The sequence below is a fragment of the Chiloscyllium plagiosum genome, unplaced genomic scaffold, assembly GCF_037043375.1.
Source record: "Chiloscyllium plagiosum isolate Xiang-an unplaced genomic scaffold, Cpla_swu_hap1 HiC_scaffold_30, whole genome shotgun sequence".
NCBI classification, from domain to species: domain Eukaryota; kingdom Metazoa; phylum Chordata; class Chondrichthyes; order Orectolobiformes; family Hemiscylliidae; genus Chiloscyllium; species Chiloscyllium plagiosum.
In genome coordinates, this window is record NW_028270168.1 from 24,226,913 (window position 1) to 24,242,935 (window position 16,023).

Here is a 16,023-nt window from a genome sequence, read left to right on the forward strand (position 1 = left end):
ACCTTTACCTCCGCTATATCGATGACTGTATTGGCGCTGCCTCGTGCTCCCACGAGGAGGTTGAACAGTTCATCCACTTTACCAACACCTTCCACCCCGACCTCAAATTTACCTGGACCGTCTCAGACTCTTTCCTCCCCTTCCTAGACCTCTCCATTTCTATCTCGGGCGACCGAATCAACATGGAAATTTATTATAAACCAACCAACTCCCACAGCTACCTAGACTACACCTCCTCCCACCCTGCCCCCTGTAAAAACGCCATCCCATATTCCCAATTCCTTCGTCTCCACCGCATCTGCTCCCAGGAGGACCAGTTCCAATACCGTACAACCCAGATGGCCTCCTTCTTCAAAGACCGCAATTTCCCCCCAGACGTGATCGGCGATGCTGTCCACCGCATCTCCTCCACTTCCCGCACCTCCGCCCTGGAGCCCCGCCCCTCCAATCGCCACCAGGACAGAACCCCACTGGTCCTCACCTACCACCCCACCAACCTCCATATACATCATATCATCCGTCGTCATTTCCGCCACCTCCAAACGGACCCCACCTCCAGGGATATAGTTCCCTCCCCTCCCCTATCAGCGTTCCGAAAAGACCACTCCCTCATCAGGTCCACACCCCCCATCAACCCAACCTCCACTCCCGGCACCTTCCCCTGCAACCGCAAGAAATGCAAAACTTGCGCCCACACCTCCCTCTTTACTTCCCTCCAAGGCCCCAAGGGATACTTCCATATCCGCCACAAATTCACCTGTACTTCCACACACACTATTTACTGCATCTGCTGCACCCGATGTGGCCTCCTCTATATTGGGGAGACAGGCCGCCTACTTGCGGAATGTTTCAAAGAACACCTCTGGGACACCCGGACCAACCAACCCAACCACCCTATGGCTCAACACTTCAACTCCCCCTCCCACTCCACCAAGGACATGCAGGTCCTTGGACTCCTCCATCACCAGACCATAGCAACACGACGGCTGGAGGAAGAGCACCTCATCTTCCGCCTAGGAACCCTCCAACCACAAGGGATGAACTCAGACTTCTCCAGTTTCCTCATTTCCCCTCCCCCCACCTTGTTTAAGTCCCAACCCTCGAACTCAGCACCATCTTCCTAACCTACAATCTTCTTCCTGACCTCTCTGCCCTCACCCCCACTCCAGCCTATCACCCTCACGTTAACCTCCTTCCACCTATCACATTTCCAATGCCCCTCCCCCAAGTCCCTCCTCCCTACCTTTTATCTTGGCCCACTTGGCACACTTTCCTCATTCCTGAAGAAGAGCTCATGCCCAAAACGTCGATTCTCCTGCTCCTTGGATGCTGTCTGACCTGCTGCACTTTTCCAGCAACACATTTTCAGCTCTGATCTCCAGCATCTGCAGTCCTCACTTTCTCTTAGAGAATAGGGTCCCTCAAAGATCAGCAAGGCAGCCTTTATGTGGAGCTGCAGGAGATGGGGCAGATACTAAACAAGTATTTTGCATCAGTATTTACTGTGGAAAAGGACATGGAAGATAAAGAATGTAGGGAAAAAGATGGTGACATAATGGAAAATGTCCATATTACAGAGGAGAACGTGCTGGATGTTTTGAAACGGTTAAAGATGGATAAATCCCCAGGACCTGATCAGGTATACCCTCAAACTCTGTGGTAAGCTGGGGAAGTGATTGCTGGGCCTCTTGCTGAGATATTTGTATCATCGATAGTCACAGGTGAGGTGCCAGAAGACTAAAGGTTGGCTAACGTAGTGCCACTGTTTAAAAAAAGGTGGTAAGGACAAGCCAGGGAACTATAGACCAGTGAGCCTGACGTTGGTGGTGGGCAAGTTTTTGGAGGGAATCCTGAGGGACAGGATATACATGTATTTGGAAAGGCAAGGACTAATTAGGAAGAGTCAACACGACTTTGTGCATGTGAAATCATGTCTCATGATCTTGATTAAGTTTTTTGAAGAAGTTACAAAGAGGATTAATGAGGGCAGAGCAGTAGACGTGATCTATATGGACTTCAGTAAGGCATACAATAAGATTCCCCGTGGGAAACTGGTTAGCAAGGTTAGATCTCATAGAATACAGGGAGATCCAACCATTCGGATACAGAACTGGCTCAAAGGTAGAAGACAGAGGGTGGTGGTGGAGGATTGTTTTTCAGACTGGAGGCCTGTGGCCAGTGGAGTGCCACAAGGATCGGTGCTGGGTTCACTACTTTTCATCATTTATACAAATGATTTAATGTGAGCATAAGAGGTATAATTAGTAAGTTTATTGATGACACCAAAATTGGAGGTGTAGTGGACAGCAAAAAAGATTACAATGGGATCTTGATCAGATGGGCCAAGGGACTGAGGAGTGGCAGATGGAGTTTAAATTAGATAAATGCGAGGTGCTGCATTTTGGGAAAACAAATCTTAGCAGGACTTATCCACTTAATGGTGAGGTCCTAGGGAGTGTTGCTGAACAAAGAGACCTTGGAGTGCAGGTTCATAGCTCCTTGAAAGTGGATTCGTAGGTAGATAAGTAAAGAAGGCATTTAGTATGCTTTCATTTATTGGTTAGAGTATTGAGTACAGGAGTTGGGAGGTCATGTTGCAGCTGTGCAGGACACTGGTTAGGCCATTTTTGGAATATTGTGTGCAATTCTGGTCTCCTTCCTATTGGAGATTTACAAGGATGTTGCCAGAGTTGGAGAATTTGAGCTATAAGGACAGACTGAATAGGCTGTGGCTGTTTCCCAAGAGCACGAGAGACTGAGGGGTGACCTTATAGAAGTTTATAAAATCATGAGGGGCATGGATAGGATAAATAGACAAAATATCTTCCCTGGGGTGGGGGAGTGCAGAACTAGAGGGCATAGGTTTAGGGTGAGAGGGGAATGATATAAAAGAGACCTAAGGGAAACGTTTTCACGCAGAGGGTGATGCGTGCATGGAATGAGCTGCCAGAGGAAGTGGTGGAGGCTGGTACAATTGCAACATTTAAAAGGCATCTGGATGAATATATGAATAGGAATGGTTTGGAGGGATATGGGCAGAGTGCTGGTCGGCATGGATGGGTTGGACTGAAGGATCTGTTTCCATGCCGTACATCTCTATGACTCTAACCTTTAGCAAAGTCTTGAATAGATCCAGTATACTGGAAATCTATTACAGCTGATGGTAATATTATGTACACTTGTATACCACACCAAATTTGCACAGTCTAAATTTGTTGTTCTGGGTTAACTTTCTCAACCCAATTACCCTAATTTGATATCTTTATTAGATATCAATTTGACTCATCATCTTTGTCGTTCTTCCCTTCTCACAGATCAGTGTTGCTGGTCTCTCTCACACTTGCCTTTATTGCTCAGTCCTGTGAGTGGAGGAGTTGGGAAGTCATGTTGTGGTTGTTCAGGATATTGGTCAGAAGTCTTCTGGAATACTACGTCCAGTTCTGGTTACCCAGTTATAGGAAGGATATTATTAAGCTAGAGGGGGTTCAGAAGAGATTTACCAGGATGTTGTTGGGTATGGAAGGTTTGATTCATAAAGAAAGGCTGGATAGGCTGGAACTTTTTTCACTGGAGAGGTGGCTGAGAGGTGGCCTGATAGAAATTTATAAATTAACGAGGTATAGAAGGAGGTTATAGTAGTTGTCTTTTCCCCAGGATGGGAAATTTCAACACTAGGGGCACATTTTTGAAAGGAGAGAGATTTAAAAAGACATGGGGGCAATTTTTTTAAAAATGTACAGCGGGAGATTCACATGTGAAATGAAATTCCAGCCTCCCACCCACTCATGCATGCGCTCTGTCTCTCTCTCTCTCATGCGTGCATTGAAAGGGGGGAGGGGGGCATGCACGCCACAGGATGGAAGAGAGCACGCACAAGGGACAGAATGAGAGACCGCGCAAGGAGAGAGCACGCATGAGAAAGAGTGAGGGGGCGTGCCCACGAGACAGAAGGGAGGGAGAGGGGTAGGGGAGGGAGAGGGGTAGGAGAGAGAGAAGGGTAGAGAGAGAGGCAGGGTGGGAGAAGAGGGAGAAAGATAAACACTCTACTAACAGCTGCAGATCCCATCCTTGGATCTAAACCACTTCCCTTCTCTCGTCATGACCTCTAATCCTCCCACTCAACTCCCAACCACAAACTGTGGTAAAGGCCTCAGAATGTTTGGGCCAAAGCCACCTGGTGTTAGCGATGGATAGCTGCCAGCTTCTAATTGGTTGGCAATTCCAATGTTGGCTAGTTAAGCCAGAGGCAGATAGGCCCTTCATTTTGTCAGATCCTCCTCACTCCATATCCGAAGCAATGTATGTTGTTCCCGATACTTGTAACCAGTGGGAGGACCCAAATCGGGAACATGAAAGCAGCCCCATCCCTTAAAGAAGACCCCAAGGAAGAGATTTCAAAGTTTCAGCTCTGTTGTTTGCGTATTAAAATATGACCACTTTACAAGGTGGAAAAAATGTAACAAATAAATCTGAACATGAGAAAAATATTGACAAGTTAACTCAACATCTGAAAAGAGGAGGATACATGACTATTCTCATGTGACAAAATCATAACTACTAATATTAGCTTATATAGGGACACCTTTCTGATTCAGAAAGTGACAGACCAATGTGAAAGGGATTTTGTGTTTTCCTTTTTATTGCTGGTTTAGAATGCTATGTTTCATTGCAGACATCATTGAACTTAGAAACAAAATTCAAATTTGATGAAAAGGTCTTTATTGATACACCCTACATTAGATTTATAAATGACGCATATTTTACAAATACAGCAATCTGCTCAGGAGTGACTAATAATAACTACAAGATTAAATACATATGTTTCAATTTTCCCAATCACTGATCTTGTTCTGAAGAAAGATAAAAACAACATAAAAAATTTTTTTCTTCTAACTGTTTCAAGGAGTCTCCTTTCGCAGTCAGCAGTAATACATTGCAGCAAAACACTTAGGAGAAAAGCACAATCAAATGCAGCAAAGTCCTTCCTTCCCTGGAGAATTTGTTAGTTTCATTACAAAAGGGAATTACCACTCAGGCAAGTGACTGAAGTGGTGCGACACCTTGTGACCAATGTGCACAATTACAGCATGGATTTCTGTGCTTGCAAGATTTGGTACCTGATCTTGTTTGCATAAATTGTCAATTTGGGGAAGGTAGCAAAAATAAAGATCTGAAAGGACAAAGTGATTTGCCTTCATTAACAAATGAAATTCACCAAGCACAATATCTTCTAAATTAGGCACAATTGGTAAGGCATATTTTGATGCTTCAAAAAGCTATTTAATTTTCCAGGCAATAAATCATTTCCTATACGTGGTTTTTCAAAAATCAAGGCAGTTTTCAGCAACTCATAACAGCTTTGTGGGTACAACATTTAATATAAAATTTCAAGATCACAATGTATAAAAAACTCATTTACCTTCCACTTGTTTACAAGTGAGGTTTATAAGTGGCAGATATCATTCCTAATTTTGAATTAGTACTTTTGATAAGCATTCAAAAGCAATAGTGAATGCTGCAAATCTTGACTGGTCTAAACATGCTGCATCATGTCACACTGAAGTGCTAAATCACTACAATAATAATTATTACTCCAGCATAGATTATATCCCTGCGAATGAAGTTTTCCATTTTAGAATGCTTTCCATTTTTAAAAAAAGTGACTTTTTTTTAAAAAAGAAAACAATCCTTTCTCTGGGGTACTTTACTTTGAAATCAAATTGCAACTAGCTTCTCAGTTGCTTCCAGAAGATTGCACCAGCTTCGTTTGAACACTCTTCTGCAACATCTACACAAACAACACAATCAAAATTTCCTTCCAGCACTCCCAAAATAATCACTCTATGGAAAGCACTTCCAGCTTCAGAATTAGTTAAAATATGATAGCTTTATCTTTCCCTATTTTCTTTGCTGTTATTTTTGTCCACGTTGATCCTCAAAGGTGAATAAAACATCATTCTCCTGCATATCTTTTAAATAAATCATCCCAGTCCCAGCCTTACTAAATCTGGTCATCTTTCTGCTTCCATTGGCAGTTTTCACAATGGCATGAGGAGTCTCAATAAAAGCCAACATTGTCTGGTGACTGTTTAATATCCCTTATGCATTGAAAGCTTTAAAAATACAACTTTCAAGTTTGCCTTTTTAATTCCGAAAATAACTCCCTTCTGATGCACTGTACCATTCATTATTTCTATGAATTATTTCAAAAATGTCACTAAGCGATTCAGTATTTTGCATTACTGTTTCGTTCTTGTTCCTGTAAACTTCAACTTTAAATCCTTGTTAATAAGTCTAAACAATATGCCATAAAACTTTGTAACCTCAAGTCACAGTTGCCTTATCACCCAAAACTCACATAAGTTTCTTAAATACTAAAAATATGCTAATGATAAACTAAGCTGAAATATTAATGACATGATGCACATATTTGCAAATATTCTGTGATTATATTTCTTGCCAGGCCACAGCAGGTCAAGTCGCTTTTAAAAATTAGGTCAGCTTAATGCACTGTATACGGAAAGGATACACCAGGTACAATTTTCAAAGTAAACAAAGTTAGAGGACAAGGAATATTTCAACAAGATTACATGTTCATCATTGAGCTCTTATCTCAAAGTAATACCACCTGCCCTTACATTTGCATTCAAATTGCCATGATGGAATCTGTCTATGTGAATATGTAACACTACTGCATCTTCCTACTTGTGGAGGCACTACAGCACCTCCACAGACAGGAGGCAATGGATACAGCAAAATAAAAAGATTTCCCTTCAGGTTTCATCAAAAAAAGTTTTTGATCACACTAAAGCTGACCAACCTGAGGAAGGTTTCTTAAAATATTTACAGATGATTTAAAATGGCAGCATCAAACACCAACTTTGTCAGACAGGAAAGGCAGAAAATGGTTTCATTATCTGTAACAGTTGTACAAGTTGCATTTCAAAAGAATATGGAAAATAAGTGACAAAAATTTAGTAAATACATAAAAAGACATCCTGATTGGAAACGAACAATCCCAAAATGGTGTGGTACCATACTTTGTGCCACAAGTATGAAGTATTGTTTAAGTTTCCATGTTTATAATTAAGGTAGTGGAAGAATTCAGTCCAATGAAAATATATAAAATAGCAGGTGGCTGAGTAGCATCAATTAGCTTAGCTGAAGTCACGATTTGACAGTATGAGAGGAGCAACCAGAGTCCACAGGTACAACAGGAGTCCAACCCAGCTGGAAGAGATCTTCACCCAGACAGCTGCCCAGGCACTCTGCACAGCCGAGTAATCAGAGTTGGGACTAGGAAGACAGTACAATTGGAAAACAATTAGTAAGCAAAAATCATAAATCTGCCAGTTAACAATCAGTAGCAAGGAAAAGCAATGTGCTAGGCTGACATTTGTTCTAGCTTTCAAACCATTGTTAGAGTCAGGAACCATGGTTTATAACTTAAAGGGTAATCGGCCCATCGGATAAACAGCAAATAAGCAGGAAACTGAAAACTATGACCCGAAGCAAATCCTGAGGGTCTGCAAGAGAGTTTCTGAACCCTGTGTTTTGCTGATACATATCTCTACACATATGCTTTCCAAAATGAGTCACTGAAAAGCAATAAAGAGCATTTTAAAATGCACCTCATAAGAGATTTTAAGATCAATTATTTCAGTTTTAACAAATAATAGAAAGTGGAATGTTCTGGTGTGGATTACTGCTGTACCAATGTGAGAGGAGTACCAGACTAATTATGATCAAGTCACTATCATCTGTTAATTAATTGGTCCTTCAAATTTTAGCTATTTTCTTGCTTCTGAGTAAATCCTTAATTGCTTAAGTTGTTTGCCTGCACAAAGCAATCGAGATGGGATCAGAATCTTGTCTTGAGGAATTAAAGGATCCAAACCATATTGAATGGCCTGTTCCTTCAGCCATCTCTGACAACAAAGCCATTAGTTTCACTTCTTTTAAGTATATAACACAGTAAAGATGCCTTGCTGCATTTTAAATTACACTACCAAATCAGTATCAGCAAAACATACCGGTACCAGTTGGTAAGTGTCATCATGATGTAAAGAGAGGCCAGGAACAGGCAGAAGTGGAAGAATGAGTAACTGTAGGTAACAGCATCCTGCTCATTATCCATTGCACGATGAAATCCACCTTCATGGGCAACAGAGAAGTCACCCACTGAGCTTTCACTTCCCTCAGTCATCATCAACTTGTTAACTTGTTCATTACTTGATGATCTGACGCTGTAGGGAACAGGAAGAACAGAACATTATTTGTAGAACAGTATGCTGCGGGCACTTTTTTTTTTGAAAAAAATGCTGAAGTTCACAACCAAAAATATGGAGAGGGGAGACAGTGGTGTAACGGTATTTTCACTGGACTTGACTTGCAGAGGTGCAGGTTAATCCTCTGGGAACACTAGTTCAAAACATGGCAGTTGGAGGAATCTAAATTATGTTAACAAAATCTGGAACTGAAAGCTACTCTCACCAGTAGCTCATGAAACTCCAGCTGGTTCACTAAGGTCCTTCAGGAAGAGACATTTAGCCTGGTCCCCATGCAAATCCAAACCCACAATAATAACTACTCTCTGAAATGGCCTACTGAGTTCAAGGGTAATGAGAGATGGGCAACAAATGCCATTCCATGAAAGTGTAAATAAAAACAATTTAACTTGATTCCTTTCATACCCCCTCATAACTTTTTCTGCTCTGAAGCAGAGTTCTTTACGTATAATTGACTGCTCTATCTTTCTAATGAATTATCAAAACAGTCCAGGTGTTGCCACAGGTAGCCACAAAATGTTCTGTTGGCAAACTAAAGTTGAACAGTTAGCCACATGAAGACTAGACAAGGCTGGCCAAAAAGATTCCACATAATCTTTTGGCCTTTACTCCAATTTGAAACAGTTTCAATGTCTATAACATTATATTCTCGTAAATACCAAAAGAAAATGCATTAGAAATCAAGTGGAAAATGCAGAACAGATTACTGGTTCTTTGAAAGCAACAGAGATGTCTGGGTTGATCAGTGACCAGGAGAACGGTGCACAGGAAATTGTTGAAGGATCCCATAATAAATGGGGTATTAAACACATTAAAAATTAAAAACTTGCATTTCATGGGGAAAAATCCAGATTTAAATCAAGAGTGACAATTTCCCTTTGAGAACTCCATTTTGAACAAAGAACAGGGAGGGCTACAAATACTATTCCCACCCCTCCCCTCCCGTCCAGCTGACATCTACACCAGGGATAAGTCTTTGCTCAGAGACCCACTTGATCCCCACTACCCTCAGGATTCCATTTAAATAAGAGCCAAAAACAGGAAAGCAAGATTTCAGCAATAAATAGCTTGCAATCAGTTGAGGTTTTGAATCAAATTCCTAACTCATACATATTAGATTACTTACAGTGTGGAAACAGGCCCTTCGGCCCAACAAGTCCACACCGACCCGCCGAAGCGCAACCCACCCATACCCCTACATTTACCCCTTTAACCTAACACTACGGGCAATTTAGCATGGCCAATTCACCTGACCCGCACATCTTTGGACTGTGGGAGGAAACCGGAGCACCCGGAGGAAACCCACGCAGACACGGGGAGAACGTGCAAACTCCACACAGTCAGTCGCCTGAGTCGGGAATTGAACCCGGGTCTCTGGCGCTGTGAGGCAGCAGTGCTAACCACTGTGCCACCGTGCCGCCCACAAATGTAGGGCAGCTCAGTGGCTTGCACTGCTGTCTCGCAGTGCCAGGAACCTAGGTTCAATTCCACCCTCGGACCACTGGCCATGTGTACATGAGTCTAGTCCAGGTGCTCTGGTTTCCTCCCATAGACCAAAGATGTGCAGGTTAAGTGGATTGGTCATGCTAAATTGCCCATAGTGTCTAGGGGTGTGCAGGCTAGGAGAATTAGCCATGGGAAATGCAGGGTTACAGGGGTAGGATGGAATTATGGGACACTCTTCAGAGAGTTGGTGTAGACTTGATGGGCCAAATGACCTGTTTACACATTGTAGGGATTCTATGATTCTACATAACCTCACATCTGCTCATGCTTTTTCTTCAAAAAAAAAATATTTTATGGAGAGAATTATTTGGAATTTTTCCAAGGAATTGCAAAACAGAAGACATGAAAGTACTGACCTTGCATAAAGCACACAAAGAAGAAAGATAACCAATCCGACAATGCTCTGGGCATCCCACCACTGGACTAACGAATGAGGTGGCGGAGCAACAGTCGAGTTGCTCATGGTTTGCTGGACAATGCTCAGTAGGCTGGGGTTACATTTTCTTTCTGCATAGAATGAAGGAAAATATTGTAAAACCCACACCACCAAGTTCACAAGCACGCAGAGAACACTGAACAAAATAGTCAAATGTTTTTGTGACACAAGCTTTAAACACTTAATTGCCATATATGACTACATATGACAGAAACTAATACCAAACAGCAACATTACCTGGTTCATTTGTCATGGCAGACCAGGTCACATACAGAGTATAGAGAGTGATGACAGAAGCTTGCAGCAATCCTGAATGAGGCTGAGCTTTCTGCAGAATTGAATTGAGAAGCAAACAATTCAATGAATAAACAAGCTCCCAATTTACACAGATGACCATTTCTATTGAGGTAATTACTGAGTAATGATGGCTAAATGAAAAAAGCTAGAGTTATAGAAGCATTAAGGCAAAGAAGAGTGACGTCCAGCCCACTGAATGGATACTGGAATCTAATTCTTCTTTTCTACCACCCTACTTTCATAGCTTACAAGTTTCACTATCTGCCCTTTCAATTAAATCATTAAAGATTTTTATTAATAGAACAATTTTTCTTCTGTGCTGCATCATTCTATGATGCTATAACATTAACTAAAATTAAATTAAGGTTATGCTGCAGTTAAAATAGAAAATAGACGTTCGCTGGTCACTAAACTTCTTTCAAAAACAATATTAACAATATTTGAACAATAGAGTACTCATTTTTATAAAGGCGTTTTATAGAATTGTGTAGAATTTGCTCACAGTTGATGGTGTGACACACTTTATAGATCATACAGCACTTAAATATACAAACAGAGGGATTAGGTTTTCAACAACTCTGCACAGATGTTACCAGACCTGCCGAGTTTTTCCAGCAATTTCTGTTTTTGTTTCTGATTTACAGCACCGCAGTTCTTTCAGTTTTAATTCAGTATTTTATTGACAGATTAATGCTTGGCTGCATCAAATTAAAACAGTTTCCTGCATCAATCGCATGGTCACTAAGAATTAAGTTGAATTTGCAAAGTTCAGTTCTAATCCAAATGGATTGCGCCAATTACAATTCATTCCAAAGCCTGTGTCAGAGTTTGAAATGGGAAACAAAGTTTCACATTACCCAGTTATAGCATTACTGCAACCCATTTACTTAACTCTAACTTGTAATTCCAGAGGTTAATAGCTTAGAAGTTTCAAAAATGAATCATTATCTTTGCACTACAGGGTTATCCCCCTCCTTTTCCAATGTACACTTAGTAGATCTCTTGTCAATTCAAGCTGATCTTGAATGAACCTTCAGTTCTTAAACTCAAATGTCTATGAAATAGGTCACTTCCCTGAACTTGAAATTGTACCAAGGATCCCAGCTGCCTCAACACTTTCAAACTATTCTTGTACAAGCATTAAGAAAGTGAATGTTTGAGTGACCCTGAAAGACATAGGAAATCTAGGAACAATCTTTGCAAGCCATCAAGGACACCAAGAGACAATACCAGACTAAGCACACAAACAATGTTGACTCTAGCAAGGCTTACACGGTATAACAGGCTACAAAGCAAAAGTGGAGTAGAATTGCTGACAACAATGCATCGATGCATCTCTCCCCAATGAGCTCAATGCATTCTATGCTCATCTTGAACAGAACATCAGAGAAACAATGTCAACTGCCCCGACAGCCTCAGCTACACCTGTATCCACTAAGAGGCAGCATAGTGGCATGTTAGGAAGACAACAAGCTCTCCCTCAATGTCAACAAAATGAAGGAGCTGGTCATCGACTTCAGGAAGCAGAGTGAAAAAAATGTCCCAACTGTATCAATGATGCCAAGATGGTGGTGGTGGAGAGCTTCAAACTCCTCGGAGTAAATTTCACCAATGATCTATCCTGGTCCATCCACATTGGTGTTACAATCAAGAAAGGACACCAACATCTTTACTTCCTCAGGAGGCTATGAAATTAAGCACGTCCACAATGACTGCCAAATTTTGATAGATGTACCACAGAAGGCATCTATCTAGATACATTCCAAGTTGGTATGACAACTGCTTTGCCCAATCATGAAAACCAGCCTTCCTTCCACTGACTCCAAGTACATTTCCCACTGCTGCGGGAAAGCAACCAACAGAATCAAAGACTCCTCCCATCCCAGTTATACTCTCTTCCATCATGCAGAGGATACAAATGTTCAGAAACTTGCCAACAGGTTCAAGGAGAGCTTTTTCCTCTGCTGTTATCAGACTTTGAATGAATTTCTCACATATTAGAGTTGATCTTCTGTGTTGCAGTACTGCTATATCCTGTTCTATTACCCTGATGTACATACATAAGGCATGCTTTGTCTGGGTAGCACACAAAACAATACTTTTCACAGTATCTCAGTATGTGACAATAATAAACCAAATTAAAATTAACTGCAAGCATAGACCATTTAGTGCCTCAATAAATGTATACTGATGTGATTCTAACCTCAACTCTATGTCCCTAACTACCCCTGATACCTTTTGACTCCCTTGACAGTTAAGAATGTATCCAGCAGCTTTAAAATATTCTGGTAAGAGAGAGTTCCAAAGATTCAATATTACTGAGATAAAACATTTCTCACCTTGGCTTCAAAAAGAATATACATCATGGCTGATTTCCCCTACGTAGCCCAGGGTTGTAAAGGCTAGTTGGAGCAAAACATTTAGAAATGCGTAATATAATCCAGTAGAGTCAGTATTCTTTGCAGTGGTAGACAAAAGGGAAGCAGTGGATGCAATGTATTTGGATGTTCAAAGGCATTTGATAAAGTACCACAAATTCTGCTCTTGCCTTTTAAGTAATCTATGGTGATTATATTAGCATGGAAAGAGGACTGGTTAACTAATAAAGGCAGAGTTGGAATAAGTGTACATTCAAGATGGCAACCTGTAACAAGGGGAGTGACACAGTGATCAGTATTGGGGCCACAATTATTTACAGTGTGCATCAATAATTTGGATGAAGAAAGAGAATGTACGATAGTCAGGTTTGCAGATGATATAAGAGTAAATGGAAACACAAACTGGAGAGAATGATCGTCTGTAGGAGGAATAAAGGGAGGTTAAGCAATTGGGTCAAAAACTTAGATAAAATATAACGTGGGAAAATTTGAGGTTATGTACTTTGACAGGAAGAATAGATGAGCTGAAATTATTTGTTATGAAGTTGTAGGTGTACTGTATCTATAAAGGAGCTGAAATTTCTAGCTAGCACAGTGTTCTGAACAAGGCAACAATGTAATATTTGCTCAAATAGCTAACTAAGAGCTGTGTTGCCTGGATACAAAAACAAATCCAAACTTGGCCAGTTTAAATTACATCCCAAGGTACCAAATTTCAATCAAGTTTGAATTTAGTATTTTGACAATATTAAAACCAATGAAACCATCTGATGCTTTGGGGTATAAATATCAGACGTTTTGAACAGCTACCCAGAGCGACAAAGAGCACAAACAAAAACAGAACAATACAGACTCCCAGCAGAACTGCTCTCTTAAAGGTACCTTTATTGATCAAAGACCTGTGAAGCAGAATCCCTAAGAAGAAAAGGCTACAGAGGAAAATCTATAGAGGACACTCAGCTAAGCTGCCTGGTTTTGAAACATGCTTTTCTTCGTAAATCGTAATCGGGATTTTTAATCAAACCAGTATTGTAGAGGGGAAGGTAAAAGATAGGTTGAGAGAAAAGAATGTAAATAGCTGTTAGTTAATTAATCTCTGTTAGACTTAAAAATAAAGTTGTTAATTTTTACTTTACATAGTGACTTTTGGGATAGTTCTTTGCTTCTTGAAATTTAACAGATTACAGCATGGGGTCAATCTTTTCTGTGTTGTTGGCTTAAATTAGCAGACAGGTTTACCCAGTGTCCTAACATACTGATTTGGAGAAAGACTGCAGAAAGCTACAGAACAGTGGGATTTGGGAGTCCTCAGCAAGCAGCCAAGTTCAGCAGATGATGGGCAAGGCAAAAGGAACGTTGGCCTTTATTTCAAAGGGAATTGAGTATGAAAGTAGGAAGCTTCATAAGGTACTTGTCAGACCACAACTGGAATATTGTGAACAATTTTGGGCGCTTTAATCAAAGGAAAGATACACTGGCATTGGAGGCAGTCCAGAGAAGGCTCACTAAGCTAATACCAAATATGGAAGAATAATCTGGAAGAGAAGTTGAGCCTGTACTCATGGGAAAATAGAAGTTTGAGAGGCAACCTTACTGAAACATTCTTAGAAGATTTGATAGGGTCAATGTGGAATGGTTGTTTCCCATTGTGGGGCAGTCTGGGACCAGACAGCATAATCTCAGAATAAGGGGTTGCATATTTAAGACAGAGATAAGGAGGAGTTCCTTCCTCAGCGGGTTGTGAATCTGTAAAATTCTTTACGGCTGAGGGCTGTCGAGGCTGGTTTAGATATATCCAAAGTCGTGACAGACAAATTTTTAAATCAGCAAGGCAATCAAGAGTTGTAGGGAAAAAGGTGTAGTTGAGGATTATCAGATCAGCAATGATTTCCTTGAACAATGAAGACAACATGATATCTAAATAGCCAACACAAGCTGGTCTTAGCAGCCCAGCTCAAATCAGTAAATTCAACATAGGTCAGACTCTCCTGGTCAAGCAATGCATTCACTCAAATGGGGTATCTAGTTAAGTCTTGTTTTCTGTCATAACAAAAAAAAATCAAACTTGTATTCAAGGTACTCTACAAATATTGTTGAAAATCCAGAATGCCCCAGTGTGGAATCAGTAAATCACACCTTTCTTTAAAAATCATTCATGGGATATGGGTGTTGCTGACTTGGCCAGCATTTATTGTCTATCCCCAGGTGTCCAGAGGGCATTTGAGAGCTGACACATTGCTGTGCATCTGGAGTCACATGGAGATCAGACCAGGTAAGGACAACAGTGTTCCTTCACAAATGGCATTAGTGAACCAGATAGGTTTTTATATTAGTTGCACAGTTGTCACAAGGCTAGTTTTTAATTCCAGATCCTTACTGGATTCGAATTTCACCATATGCCACGGTGGGATACAAACCCATCTCCTCAAACACTACTGCCTCCTCATAAAAAGAACTGTGAAACAGCTGGTGAATTTTTGATACGCACATGGGTGTTTATTTCTGTACCAACAATGCAAATCACAAACTCTTTAGTCATATTCTTACCTGAATCTTTGGCAGGATGGACACAACAGAAATAATAACACAGAAGATGAGGTTCAGACTGATGAACACCTTATTTGCCGTACAGTCATCAGGTTTTGTGTAAAAAATATACAACACTACAACTGCAGTGATTGAGAGGAGATAGTTTAGAGCCGTACAGGTAAATAAGGCTGTAAAACAGAAGATGGAAGATTGTGAGAAAATGGGCGCATTGGTTTTCAAGCTATGTTAATCAATAATTTATACCCACATGGAACATTTCATTATGATGAAAGCACTAAGATGCACAAAGATCTACATGGTCAGGTGATGAAAACTTTGGTCAAAGAGGCAGTTTTTAAAGGAGTGCCTCAAAGGAGACAAGGAGACAAAAATATAGGGCAGAAATTCCAGAGCTTGGGGCCTAGGCAACTGTTGGCATGACAATTGACAGTGCAACATTTATAATTAGTAACATGCTTATAGCATAGAGATCTTGGAGTTGAAGATAGAGAGGGGAAAGCTCATGGAGGATTTGAAAACAAGGCTGAAAATTTTAAAAGCAATAAATTGCTCGGTGTTGAAACTCCAG

The 16,023-nt window shown here is 40.8% G+C and overlaps 1 protein-coding gene across 1 annotated transcript in view; it reads right to left on the minus strand.

Annotated features, from left to right (window-relative positions):
• Positions 1–4,696: 4,696 nt before the first annotated feature.
• The window catches only part of LOC122563626 (serine incorporator 1-like), a 38,806-nt gene continuing 27,479 nt past the window's right edge, over positions 4,697–16,023 (minus strand). Inside the window, exons 6-10 of the mRNA XM_043717602.2 lie at positions 15,453–15,622; positions 10,468–10,558; positions 10,151–10,301; positions 8,034–8,246; positions 4,697–7,296 (exon numbers count right to left, since the gene is read on the minus strand). Coding sequence (XP_043573537.1) covers positions 7,158–7,296; positions 8,034–8,246; positions 10,151–10,301; positions 10,468–10,558; positions 15,453–15,622 — 764 coding nt within the window. The 3' untranslated portion in view covers positions 4,697–7,157. The remainder of the gene's footprint in view (positions 7,297–8,033; positions 8,247–10,150; positions 10,302–10,467; positions 10,559–15,452; positions 15,623–16,023) is intronic.